General features: G+C 45.5%; 1 protein-coding gene across 2 annotated transcripts in view; it reads right to left on the bottom strand.

The window, feature by feature from the left end:
- Positions 1–14,487, bottom strand: part of MARCHF4 (membrane associated ring-CH-type finger 4) — a 96,709-nt gene extending 82,222 nt beyond the window's left edge. The window contains exon 1 of one of the 2 annotated variants that reach the window (XM_074548716.1): positions 12,188–14,487. In XM_074548716.1, the coding sequence (XP_074404817.1) occupies positions 12,188–12,646 (459 nt within the window). In that variant the 5' untranslated portion in view covers positions 12,647–14,487. The remainder of the gene's footprint in view (positions 1–12,187) is intronic. The other variant, XM_005485267.4, reaches the window with a different exon arrangement.
- Positions 14,488–14,648: the final 161 nt, after the last annotated feature.

Genomic DNA, 14,648 nt, shown 5'->3' with positions numbered 1-14,648 from the left:
CCAGGTAGGGCTGGATCAACATCCTCCCTTTGTGTGCTGCCTGAAGGGCAAGTCTCACCATTTGGCTGTGTGTAACCACCCTGTTGTGAAGTGCCCTAGAAAGAGGCTGACTAAAATAACAGATCCTGGACTGGGCTCAGTGGAGAAGCCTCTAAAACTTTTACTATACAGGTCCCTATGTTTCCCAAATGTACAGTTTTCTGAAATATTCCAGTATTAACTTCAAACTTGCTAGTTCCACATCTGCGGGCAGATGGATCTTTTTCTTGCCTTTTTGTAAAGAGAATTAAAAGCAAAGACAAAAGCAGAACTAGAAGGTCTCGGAGCAATGGAGCCAAACACTGTGGATGTTCTCCCTGAATTGTACCTGGTAGTAAGGTGGCTTTTTCAATGTCTAATAGGAGTGGGCCCCTTATGACAATTCCCCTCCATGGCATCACAAACGCAGTGTGGGGAGTATGCCCCACTCAGCCACACATTTTCAGACAACTCATAAGAGCTTAGGAGTTCTGCAGCCCTTTATTTATCAAAGGTGGCTGGATTTGACAGAGAAGTTTAAATGTCACTGAGTGTATCTTGTGAACTTATAAACAGAACTGACACGGATAAGTACTGATGCTTAGGAAAGCAAGTAAGAGAGAGAGAAGAGAATATTTTTCATTTCTATTAAAACATATCTTGGGACAGGTTTTAAACAGCTTTCCAGGCAAATAAATTGAAGGCAGAAAGCAAAAATGGCCTGTAGAAGAGAGAATTATTGTAAGATTCCTGAAAGCAGCAGTTGTAACAGAATGCTTGTTTGTTATGAAGAGACTAATGGCTGTTTTGGTAGTAATAAGACAACGTATAATAAATTTCTGCTATATTGCATATTTTTACAGATTCATAATTTTTCAAAATCTGCTTCTGTAAAGTTGCAAACCTTAGTTACAGATCTCTTTTTGCTCAGCCTTCTGTTCAATTTAAACAAAAACCATTCATGTTCAATCAAGGTTTTCTTCAACCAGTATTTCTGTAAGACTCAGATTTGAAATAGAATCACCTCCTTGAGGTTTAGTGATTATTGGATCAAGAAGGGTCCTGGCTATGACAAAGACACGTAACTGAGCTTTTGCTATTATTAGCAATGTTTGTTCTCATTCTACAAGCTATAGATGGGCAGGTATTTTCTCTTGGTATTTATCTGACTACCATTACACAAATCTCAGCCCTTGTCCAATTCCACACAGGGCAGTTAGAGCAGACATTTAATCCTTTCTTTTGCACAGCTCCTCCTAAAATCACTTTAAAGCTTCAGGGAGATCTTACTGCTGTCTTCAGCCACCTCATGGTACAGCAATAAAACCAGACTCTTCTCAAAGGTGTATGGTTGCAAGAGGAAACAGATACTATTTGAAACACATGAAATTATGATTATAAATCAAAAATACACCCCTCACACACACATTTTTACCACAAGGGAGGTAAATATTAAATCTGGTATCCAGAGACATGACTGGAATAACAGTCCTTGGAATTATCCAGCTCTGGATATCTGGAGATCTGATTTGCTCAGATCCGCTTGAACAAGATGATCTCTTGAGGTTCCCTAAAATCCTAAAATATTCTAAGGCTGAGTGAATTTATTTGACATGAGTTATAACTCAAAATTGTCACCATCATCTGACATTTGCACTGAATGCCTGAGCACACCTTCAAAGAGATGAAGCTCCTGTCTGGCATCACCAAGAAAAAGATGAGAGAGGAAATCTCATTAATAGCTGCAGAATGAGAAGGCCAAGAACTCTCCCACAGATTTCATATGACTGCAAAAAGGGCAAGAAATAAATCATAAGGAGTGGGAAAGCTAATAACAATGACCCAACATGATCAGCTGGGCCAGGTCATGACAGTATTGCAAACTGGACTTTATGAAAGAGTCCTCACTTCAGGCTATGGGGGCTCTAAAAATGTTTATCTTAGAAATGAGGTAGCTATCCCATCTATGAAGAAAATTCTCCAGATGTGGGTTAAATGTAGGTGACAGCACTTCTGCTTTCATATGTCAGAGGAGGCTATGAACTGTTTTTTTCCTAACTAGCTGAATCCCATGAGTATTTTTCCAGGCTGAAAGTTTCTGGCTTTTAATCTGATGTGGAATAAAACTGCCTTCAAATACAGAACTTCTTCCATGAGGGAAATCTTCTCTGCCAGCTAGCCCAAGGGTTTTTGAAGCTGGTTTCTAAGGATGCACACAGTACACAGTTCTTTCTGTGACAGAAAAGACAAAAGTTGATATGCAAAGACAGTTTCAGTTCTCTGTTTCCCTGGATTTTCTCCTTGGGCACTCCAACAATTTCCCATTGTTGGAGACCTGAAAATCAAGAAGGGATATTTCTTCTCCAGTCCTTGCACTGCTATTAAGCTTCAAGCAGGAATTTCATTGAGGGAACTTATTTCACTGCTATTACAGAGAGGTTCAGACTAGACTAACCCAGTAACTCCCTCTGGCCTTAAATCTTGTAAGAATGCCTGCCTTTTCAATGTTAAGGAAATATTGGGGTTTTATGTCCTAAAATGTGAACTCTGTAGGGCAAGAAAAGCCTTTGCTTCACTTCTTGGTGCAATGTTTGACATATTGACAACCTGTAAAGGTTATCATAGTATTAAAATAAAGAATGGTCAGGAGGCCAGAAGCACCCATAACTCTCCTTCTGCCTCTTGTGGAAACCCTCTCTTTAATTACCTAACTGCTATTTCTCTCTGATACAGTATTTTATTATTGCCTACTTTTCTTGAATGCCCATCTGATCCATCTTAATGTTCTTTTAATATCACTTGGAATGGGATAATAATATTCTTGTACTTCTCCAGCACCTTAAGCCCTGACAGGTCCTAGTGTGCTTAACAAGGAGAAAAAGAAAAGGGAAGTGCTTAATTCATCAGACAGTGCAAGGTCATGCAAGACACTAGACAGAGAAGAAGACTGACAAAACTAAAAACACTGGGGTGTTTGGAGGGGCAGGCTTAGCCCATGGCGCTGCACTTGCAGGAAGTGCAAAGCATCCACTGAGCTTTAGTTCAGCACCTGCAGGAAATTGCCAGGGTAGGTGCTGATGTGATGTGGGTGAAGTGCCAGCAGGATTCCTGCAGCGCTGATGCTGTGTGTTAAGTCTTCAACAGATCCTTCCACATGGGCTTTTTTTAGCTCTCCCAAACGCTGAGAATTGGAGTAAAAAACTACACAGGATCTATCTGGGTAAGGACAGGGAACACTGAAGGGTGTGGAGATGCACATAGAAGTTCATGGAAAACCATTTATTTCATCAAGATACCAGTCAAAGAAGCGAGCTTCTTGGTTTTGACTCCACTGAAGCAGGACAATGCCTGTGCTGGGAAATTGGAGAGGGAAGGATCATAGTAATGAAGGCAAGAAATGAGGATCTGAACAAATGTCTGTGCAATCCTAGAGAAAGCAAATGAACACAACACGAGTACACAGCTGGGATATGAGAGAACATAAGCTCAAACTGGGTGTAGGGTTAATGCCCCAAGTGACAGTGCTAGCACAAGAAGGTGCTAGGAGGAAATGTGAGCCACCCTATCCATAAAGCGATTGAAGAAGCAGGAGGGGTGGTGTGGGCAACATTTCAAGCATGACTGGCTAGCAGCCTGAAACTGTCAGGAAAATCATATTCAGCCTTGCTGAGAGTGGCTTTAATTGGGGCAGGGAGCAGATACCTGAACTGAAGGAATGAGGATCCATTCACCCTTCCTCCACATGGCCATAAGTGGGCAGGACCAGCCCCAGCTATATCTTACCTGTGGCACTCATGGGATCCTTAAAGAAAAGCACAACTGCTCTTTCAGCCTTTTCATTCCAGCTCCCCTCAGGAGGCAAGGCAGAAGAGCTCAAGTCATTAAGGATCTGAAGATGCAACAGAGTTAATGCTTACTGCATCTGCAGGCCCTCCTGTAAGGGGCTGCTACTGGGGGAAAATGGATGCAATTCAGTAAGGCCAAATGCAGCTCCTCCACCAGTGCATTAATGCCAACTGCACAGAGCCAGGGTGGAGGACTGGCCAAGAAGCAGCTCTGAAGGACATGGAGATCATGAGCTGAGTAACAATCAATAATCATCTGCTGTTCCCTAAATAAATGAATAAATAAAGAGGGCGAACATTAGCCTGGAATGGATGATTTCTGCTACCTGTTAAGCAGGATTCAAAACCTTTCTGCCTGCTAGGCACTGACAAGGATTCAGCTGGATGATTGTCTCCAGTGCTTTTATAGCAAAATATGGACCATGTGGTAAGGGTAACACCAAGAATGATTAGTACTCTAGAAAATACATCATAAAAGGAAAGGCACAGTTGGGATTGTTTGGCTTAGAGAAGAAGCAGCATTATGGCTTCAGTTGTCACTTAAACTTGTAAAATCCTGAAAGGATAAATTTTCACTGTGTTTACTTGCAAATACTGGAAAATACTTTCAGTTACTTACTTATTGGGAAAAAATGGAAAGGGCAAGAAGAAATGAGTGTCAATAGGAAAGGTGGGTTCTCCAACTATGCCCAGCCTTAAGAACTGGCTAGATCAGGCTCTGTCAGGATCTTGGACAGGTAGAGGGCACTGCCCCAGGCTTGGGGGGCAGTGCACACATTAATAACTAGAAGCTAAACCCACAGAGTACCAGAGGTTACAATGGCAATCCCAAGGAATGACTTGACAGAGGCTGTGGACACAGGACTGACTGCAAACACCTCCAAATGCTTAGAGCACCGCAAGCCTTGGAGGTGCCTCTAGCACTGACTGACCTCTGGGCTAATGGCACATACTTTCTGCATGGGAAAGGTGACCTCATGGCCTCACATTAAACATGAACACACTGTCAATCAAGCAGACCTTGGTAACCGGCTGCTGAGAGCAACATGGCAAAGAAACCACAAGGGCCATAGCAGTGCTTGACCTCCAAACTGGCTGAATATCAAGTTTGTTTTCTCTGTCATGTTCTGCAAAGTTGTTTTGCTTATGTCTGTGACTCCATGAAAAAAAGTATGTCTGACAGTCCAGCTCTCCAACTAACATGGATATTCCCTGCAAAGTTATTCTACAGACAAAACTTTCTCAGGGATCCCTTCAAGATACAACTGCCCCATCCTCCATGGGGTTTACAAAGTTTTCCCCAAGCACAGCCTGACTCCTACAATAAACACAAGGTACTAGATGTAGGAAATTATAATATGTAAACCCTTTTTTTTTTTGTATCATTCTCCCATTCTGTACCATCTCTCACTCCCCAGCCAGGGAAGCAAGCTGAGCTTGTGTGACTGTTGGGAGTGATGTCACCTGCGTTCCAAGCTGCACAGAGAGGAGGCTTGGATTTGATGGTTCAAAGGCCATAGGAGAACCTGTGCAGATAGAGACAGATAGGATGGGTGAAACCAAGCTCTGATGTGTCAACTGACTTTGGCCAAGAAGAAAAGAAGGAAGAGGAGGTGAGAGAAAACCACCCAAGAGTGTAAAGAACAAGAAATGACATGACAGAAGATGTGTGACAATTTCAGTAGAGGGGCCTTGTCACTAGAACCAGTTTGCCCACCATGATTTTGCCTTATCTCATCACTTTTCACAGAGGGCCATGGGGACAGTCCATTTATTATCTACATAGGTTTCCAGGTCCTGCTGTTACTTTCTTCACCAGAAGAAAGTCATCACTCATCACTCTCCACTACCAAAAGTGTAATCTGTTCTACTGTAACCAGTGATAAATCAGAAAAGGATAAAAGGTAGGTTGTGAAAAGATGGGGGAAGATAAGAAAGTCTTCGGCATCAAGCAATTCATTTTAGGTAAGCAATTCTGATTAACAAAGGAAAAGGAGAAAGATAAAAAGTTAACAAGCTATTCTGTAAGTCTGGTTTCCCATGGAAACCATATCATGATGGGGTTATTCTTTTTTTGTCTAATGGGATACACATTCCTATTACAGCTGCTGTTCCATCTGAAGCTCTCTCCTCCACGGACTCTACAGTGTCTAGCTCAGATAATGCTATAATCTCTCTCTCAGCAGGACATTTCTAGCTTTCCTCTTCTTCACCCAGCTAGTTTTCATGAAGCATACAGGAATTTGATGCCTTTCAGATCTCCACTCTCAGCCAGATGTGGCCGTCATTAGCCAATAGGTTTAAAGGAGGGCTGATGAGCACAACCTGTAACAGCTCACACCATCACACGGCTTTATTCCTGTGGCAGCCAGATAATAAATAAAGGGATGGGATGGCCACAGACATGGACCACTAACAATTGCAGTACATTTTATTATCTTACTACAGGCCTAGGAGGAATGGAGACATGCAGCAGGCACATAGGACACACAGTATCACAGATTTTTGGCACGACCATTTCTGACTTCTGGACTGGGCCAGCCTTGAATGCAAAAACACCAATGTGAGCAAAAGGCTGCCACAGAGGAGGCCCTTGCTGAGAATGAACTTTTGCTGAAAAGACAACCTAAAAGCAATTCAGTTTTGTATGAACAGAGCCCTTCCAGAGGCAAGTGTTGCCTTTGTGGAAATAACAGTGACTCTACAGATGCAAACAATGGATCTACAAGCTTTTGCATTGCTTGTTCTGTCACTTACTGACATCAGCCACTGTTAATCATGGTCTGAAATGTATATTTAAGAAACAGTGACACATAGACAAGTTCCTTCATGAAGTCTTTTATACAGGGAAAAGTGAAAGAAAAGAAAAACTGCTGCTCAGGCTAGCTAGTGGCACTGAAATAAATGGGTCAGGCATCAGAGTTTCAGCAGGCACAAAAGGTGAAAACCTTGTCTTCCAGAGCAATTAAAAGTCAATGAGATTAGTGGCTTTCACTATTATTTATAGAAACCCCGCTGTGCACACAACATTATTGAAATACAGGGGTCAGGTCCTTGCTACTGGATGCCTATACTTTTGCTGTTGAAGTTAATGGGAGCTTTGCCAATCAACTGTGTGGCAACAGCAACTAAATCTAAAATAGATGACATTCTGGGCTCCATTCAGTTGATGGCTCAAGCAAAGCTTTTGCCAAAACCAAAAATGTTCTGCCTGCACAGTGCAGATTTCATCCTGGGACAGGTGAAAGAGGAGAGGTAGCTATAGAGGTGTTAAGATTCAAAGATGGAAAGGCAGAGAGATGGACTGAATGTCACAGAAAGCATCCTCTCTTTCTTTCTTTCTCCCACAAATTACAAAATATAGATTGAAATCCAAATGGCTGCATTCCAGCATCTCATATTCTTCAGTTTTAGCAGGACTGGCTGTTTTCTAATGAATTATTCTCTTTCTAACAGCAAAGAAATTAATCCTGTGGGAACACACCTATGAAAAGGTCATGGATGGAAGCCTGCACTGTCATGGGATTCAGCATGTTTGAAAACAGTGTCCTGATGGTCTAGCCAATTTGGACAGAACCTGTGAAGCACCAACATCTATATTTGCAAGTTTTCTGGGCTTTGGACATGCTTGTGATACTGGTTGCACAGTTGTTTCTTCTTCCACTCATTCATTATCATACTTGTGCTGTGAATTCTGACAAAAACTGTCTCTTTTCCTCTTTGTCTCACTCTAGTACTTCATTTTCCTCAATCTTGCAACATTGCAAATCAGAAATCAGGTATCCCAGACACCTCCTCCACTCCTCTGTGCTGCTGAGAGCCCAGTCTGTATAGCAGCAGTATTTCCTGACCTTAGCTCATGCCTTCTCTGCAGACCCTACCACGCAGGTAGCTGATGATGCTTTTTGCTCACGTCTGTACCAGGAAGAAGTTGACATTCTCACCAGATATTTCAAGTAACACAGGCCAATGACCAGCTGTTCAGTGGTACTGACCATTCCCTGAACCTACACAGGGGCCCAAGCATGTGTGTTAGTCCAGGATGAATAATTTGAGGTCACTTTAATTCTAGAGGAGTCCTGAACATGGCAGGTGCCTACACACTGAAGACATTACTTTACATGAGCGTGAAATCCAGACATGCACCTGCAGGGGTGGATCTCACTGGGCAGGCACAGGAGCTGTGGGCCAAGACACCAGCCCCAGGGCCCTGCTCCTAAGTCAGTCCTACCCTGATCTCTAGACTGGCTTCAAATGTGAAGGATGAATTTTACTTTAAGAAGTGTTATCATTAATTGTGACGACTCTAGGTATTCATAATAATCGCGTGGCTTTATAATACTTCTTTAAACTTTAGCTCTTTGTTTGTCCTGCAGCAGGGAGCTCCACAGCCCAGTTACATCTCACATGGAAATGCATGTCTCAATATCCATTTTAAGTTATCTTCCCTTCCAATTTTTTTGAAGGTTTTCATGTTCTCATATTAAAGAACTGGTGTCCCAAAAGTCTAGCAGGAAATTTGGTGGGAAGAACAGTCTTCATCCAAGCATTTCTATTGACTACTGAGCTAAGTCCAAGCTACTAGCCTGCAGGTAAGAGTCTACAATCTCTCTGATCCTCCATAGCCAACTAAATCTACCACTATTGACTTTTCAAATCTCCATCTTCCCAGCATCTTTCCCCCAAAAAGAGAAAGAGAAATGCAGACTGAAAATGATAGGTAAGAAGAGACGTGCACGCACTCTAACTGACAATATAACAAAAAATCTCAAAACACATGGCTTTCCAAATTATCCCAGTTTCATTTAAGAATGGCTTTCTATTTATTTCCAGCACAGCTGAAAGCACCACTTCTGAGACCCTAAACTCCACAGTACAGCTAACTCCTTGTGACGTGGGCTAACAGTTTATCCCCTGATGCAAAGGGACTTTTCACCCATGTCTTTTTCTGGTAATCCCCATGACTTGCTTTCAGCTCGGAACCATACCAAATACTGTAAAACATTTGTCAGAGAGGAGCTCATCTTAGTTTCTTCCTCTTGCAGAACATTGTCAGAGATCCAGGAAAGCAGACAAAATTCTACAAACATTAAGCATTAACCAAAACAGAAGAAAATACTTCAGCATTTTTCTTCCTCACTTTCTCCCCAGAGCTTTGCTGCTCAACCCAGGGTCTCAGAATTTGCTGACACAGTGGTGCAGGATGTTCAGTCATTGAAACCTTTGAAAATGCCAAGCAAGTCCCTGAAAGGAAATGCCACTGCCAAGAGCTGAGTTCAGTCCCTCAGCTTCAACCATGTTTAGCTCTCATTTTCAATGAAAGCAGCTGCCTTTTTCAACTGTCAGACCTGAGCAGAGTTTGCCCTTCATGCCCTCAAAACACGAGCCCAGATGCTGTGATCCCCTGGTCATCAGATCCACTCTTTTCTTGCCCACATCCCTGGTTTCTCTTGACTAACACGCAAGGATCAGAACAGTTTCACAATAATGTGTTTTCCTCCTTCCTATGGTCCTCAGCACATTTTTAAATGGAAGAATCAGCTTGCCCATAAGAACCACAAACCAACATGAGGAGCTTAAAATATAAGCAATTCAGTAGCCTGAAGTATCATGCATGTTGGGCAATCATGAACTTAAAGCAAAAATCCCTACCAATTTTATTTTGCATTAGATACTAAATAAAACCTACTTGCAAAGCCAGATTACTGAAAAACCTTTTTGGCTGTTGTTTTGGCTGGGCTTTCTTTATATCAAAACAGGATTAAAACATCTTTTGGAGACTCACTGTCATTTTATCTGAGTAAATAAGCTTAGAGCGCCTAACAGTCAGTTTATAATGAAGGCTTTAGTTCTTGTTACTGTGATGCAGCCCTGAAAATTTGCCCACAGCTGCAGCAAATTCAGATGGTTTTGACAGGTAAATAAAATACTGTTTAGATCTGTCATTGTTATTAATCAGCAGAGTAAAGAAATAGCAATTATATTTTGTTTCCAAGCAGATAAATTTTCATCATGATCTTGGCAGGGGTGGTACAGAATAATGTGCATCTATAACTTTTGCAGTTGTGAGGGTCCAAAATATGAAGAGTCTTTGGTCAGCTGTTGAGCTGTAAAAAAAAAATGGGAAATAAAGGCTAAACCAGTAATAAACACCATAACAAAAAGGAACAAAGAATCTGGGATTTAGCCCTGTTGGAGTTTTATTGACATAAGCACCAAATAAACCAAACTGCAGGTCTTGACATCAGCTGCACCAATTCAGTGCTCAGTTATTCTGAACTGTACTTCCAGGAATCTGTGTCAGGATCTGGCTGTGCTTTGAAACCCCACAGTCTGGGCCTCCATAATGACTTGTACTCCCCAGCTGCTGCAGGGGCAAAGGTTTCAAATACTCCTCAAGCAGTGCCAGTGAACAAAAAAATTATTTGTGGAATAAGGTACTGCTCAAGGAGGAGTAGCAGAATACAGCTGCAAATATCTTATTGTATTGGTCAGAAACTGTGAGAATCAAAAAAGAGAAATCCTGGTGAAAGTGTTATGAGATGCCAGTCACATCTGCTCAGCTCCTCACTCAGGTAGGCTGGCAGATGGTCAGCAAACAGTCTCACTTTTACAATGCAACCTACACTGGTTTTCAGAGTGAAAATTAGCATCCAATTATTTTCAAGCATTAATGTTCTCCAAGGAAGCAAGCTACCTTTTAATTCTGCTTAGGCTCTATTTGCTCTGACACGTAAGCCAATCTCGGAGGTGCCTACGTCTTGTGTACACAGGCAGAATGGCAAGCCAGGGAAGAGTACTAGAAATGTGGAATAATGTAAATTCTCAGGAAGTGAATTGCATGGCTTCCAACTTTTAGAAGAGATGGGGACAAGACAAGCAAGAGAAGAAGGTGCACAGTATCTCCAAAAAAGAATTATTTCCTCCACTTCCATCTGAAATCCTGTGGTGAAAGCTGTGTTTCACAGCTGTCTGCCAGCTGCTTAAACCATTAGAGAAGGCTACAGTCCATTGAGCACTGAGCTGGGACCTATGGAACCCTTGGTATGACACATCCAGCAGGGCTGTGCATATTGGGATCGGTTGGGGGCAAGGAAGAATAGAAGCCCACTCCCCACTTTCCAGCACCCATCACCACCATCCCTCAAACCAACATAAGGGAAGGCACAATCACTGCATTACAGATGTTGGCAGCTTGGGGAAAGGCAGGGCATGTGCCAAAGCATGGCCACTTTCAAATGAGCACTGGTTTTCTCCTTAGCAGAGCACGCAGGTCCATGAAGGGGAAAGAACACCTGGAGTAAAACGCATAAGATTTCAATGTATCACCTTACATGCCAGAATCTGTGCCCAAAATGGAAATAGTCAAGTTGAACTTGGCAACCCTTTTTCATACAAGGATCTCCTATTATGACAGGTAATGGAATTATCCTGAGTTATAATGGTTATCTGCACATATGGGCTTGATCTCACAAGAGGAGGTCTACAGCCTTCCTTGCACCTGCAAGCTGTGTCATGTTAGGTACAAATGTTGCTGGGTACATCTCTGCAAGGAAGTTGCTGGCCCTAAAATACACGAGATGCTTTTAATTGTCATTAAATATGGAGCATAATGCTCCAGGGTGGCATCTTATATTCCACCATGGTTGCATTTGTTTCATTCTCCTGTGTGGTGGAGAGAAAACTTCACTGGCCTAACCTCAGTCTGTACCATGGAGCATCTCAAGGCTGCATTTTCAGCAGGTACAATCACAGCTAGCTGTGTTTCTCCTGCAGATAGTGCAACTGGGAGCACGGGAGCAGTGGAGCACCTGCACAATCCCTATTAGCCATCCCCTGGGAAACACTGAAGTGGGGTTGTCGTGTGCCACGTGTTTTGTACAGACTCAAGTTGTATTTTTAAAAGCAAAGAGCACATTAAACTCCTCCTCTGCATCACTTTTGGAATCGTTGCGACTAGGTACCCACAAAGCAGGGAACAGCCTCCCTTGCTGAGATGTGCTCTGCTCCATGAAGGTGCCAGCATGTCCCTCCTGCCATGCCACGGCTGTACGGCTCTCAGGCTGGGCATGAGTGCCAGGGGCAAGGCTGCCGGGAAGCAGAAAAGGACGGAGCACACTTATACCCCACACCTCCCTGGGAAACACTACCGAGATGCGAAATCTGGAGCCCGGGGCCTGGGCAGAAGGCAGAGCCCCTCTGGGTTTCGGCTCCAGGCTGTCAACAAGGACAGCCCCTCAAGCAGCAGCAGGCCCCGGGTCCCTCAGGCCGGAGCATCGCTGCCACCGGCCCCGCCGCGGCCCCCACCGCCCGCGGTCTCTCACCTGCTCGGGCCCCTGGAAGCAGATCCTGCAGAGCGGGGTGCGGATGCCGCTGTCGACGCTGCTGCCCAGCGAGTAGCGGTCCTCGGCCTTGCCCTTGCCGAAGTCATCCGAGGAGGTGCTGCTGGGCAGGGAGGCGGGCGGCTCCCCGGCGGGGCTGCCCCACTCCTCGGCGGCCGGGCTGCCCGCGCCGCCGCCGCCGCCCGCCGCCCGCCAGCCGGGCCCGCGCCCCCCGGGCGGTGCGGCCCCCGCCGCCGCCTCTGCGCCGCCGGGCATGGGGAGCGGCGGCGGCGGGGAGGGCGGCGGCGGCGCGGGGGGTCTCCGCAGCAGGAAGACCTTCAGGTCATTGAAGAGCATGCGGCAGCGGCACTTGAGGAGGCCTTGGTTTCGCAACATCTGTCTCGGACGGAGGAGCCCGCAGCAGCAGTAGCAGAAAATGCCCGCGCCGGGTGGTATTAACATGTGCCTTTCCTTGGCAGGCGGGCACGGGGGAAAGAAAAGGGCAGGAGCCGGGCGCCCCGCGGCCGGGGGGGCTCCGCGGCGGCCGCAGTGCCGGGGGGGCTGCGCTGGCCGCCGGGGAACGCACAAAAGCAGAGCCGGAGGGCGAGGGGGCCGAGTCCCCGGCAGCCCGCTGCGACCCGGCGGGGACGGCGATTGAAGAAAAAAAATCCACACCAGGAAAAAAACCGACTCTGTGCTGCCGAGGGATCCTTTCCCCCCTCCACAAGTTTGCTTAGAAATCAGCGGGAGGAGGAAATAAATCTCCCACGCCCGAGGGTCCAGGGGCGCAGGCGGCGGTCTCGGGAGAAAGCCCCCGATCAGCTCTCGCAACTCCTAAGCATGTAAAAAAGAAGGGTCCACGTCTCCGGTGGGTGTGGGGAGGAGAGAGAATATGGTTCTCTCGACAGTATTTGGCATCTCAAGTAATTTTCCTTTTTCTTCTATTTTATAATAATTTTTTTTTTCAATTAAAAAATAAAACCCGATCACACGATTCCCGGTGTGCATCCAGACAAAATAGCAGCTGGTCTGGCTATCAAAATGCAAAATTGGTAGCTGTTGTTATTATCAAAATTGCCTCTTTGACAAAAAAGACCTTCACATTGTTTGTGGGAAAACACCCTACGTTTTCAACACTGTGCTCCCAGGTGGCTTCAGATTTTACCGTTGCCTTTAAAAGATTTCATTGTAAATATTAAAAGTCCGGAAAGAAATAATTAGCATTCAATGAGCTTAATCCCAGATGTACTGAGACAAATATATTTTTATATATATAATATATATATCATATATATTTTATATATATTTATATATTCTGACCTTCTCTATTCCAGCAGCTGTCTGGACCACACACAAAAAAAATATCAGGGCGAAATTGATGAGGGAAGGCGGCTGTATTATTCCCTAAACTGTTACCATCCTGGACCAAAAACCCACGTCGAAATCGGATCTATTCTTCGCATGTAATTGACCGGGGAAACGTGGATCTTACATGGTCACGTTTCCTTTCCTCCTTTCACAAAACAGGAACGTCATCAAACGCATTGGCAGCTTGTACAGACCATTGTGGATGGCGAGGCGGTCAGGGCTCTATCAGCAATTGCAGGGACCTCCTTTTGATGCATTGGACGAGGCTCCTTCTTTCTCTCCTCCACCGTCCCCACCTTCATTTTCCTCCCCTTCTGTCCTCCTCCTGCTCTGACTGTTGCTCTCTCTCACAGGCATTGACATTCAACCATCGCAAGTCTGTCGCACTCTCGCTGGCAGGGAAAAAAAAACCGAAGCAGATAATTCTCTTCTTCCTCCTAAAAGGCTCGGATGGAGCACAATGCGCCAGACACATGGGGCAGCATGGCTTATTTTTCGTGCGGTTCCTACCGCTTTGGCAACATCGAGCTGGTGTGTGCGTGTGTGCCTTCCTCCCTCAGCAGCAGCCTCCTCTCCGCTCTGCCATCCGGCTTGCCGTGATGATGTTGCTGTTGCTATCTCCCTTGGATGCAATGGGGAAGGCAGATTGTTTGCAGTGCGAGCGGGGATTTGCAGGAAGGGAGGGGTGGGACGTGGCCGCGCTCTTCTTCCTCCCCCAGCTTGAGGAAAAAAAAAAAAAAAAAAAAAAAAAAAAAAAAAAAAAAAGAAGAGAGAGAAAGAAAAAGCAAAAAGGCGGGGTGAGAGGGGGAGAATCAAAGCGAGGAATGGAGCCCTTCCCAACCTTTGATGCCCCGAGCTGCCGGCTGCCTGCGAGAGCCCACGCCGGGGAGGAAGGGAGGAGGGGCGGGGAAGGGGCTGGGCGGGCGCTGCGGCTTCAGCACCACGGGGCGCGGACAGCTCCGCCGGGCGGGGCGGCGCGGGGCGGGGCGCGGAGGCTCCGCCGGCGCTGCGCCCTCGGCCCGCCCGCCGAGCCCCGCTCCGGCCCCGCCGAGCTCCGCACCGGCCCCGCTGAGCCCCGCACCCGGCTCCGCCGAGC

This window comes from Zonotrichia albicollis, chromosome 10, assembly GCF_047830755.1.
Source record: "Zonotrichia albicollis isolate bZonAlb1 chromosome 10, bZonAlb1.hap1, whole genome shotgun sequence".
Lineage (NCBI taxonomy): Eukaryota > Metazoa > Chordata > Aves > Passeriformes > Passerellidae > Zonotrichia > Zonotrichia albicollis.
This window is presented reverse-complemented; position numbering and strand designations above follow the sequence as displayed.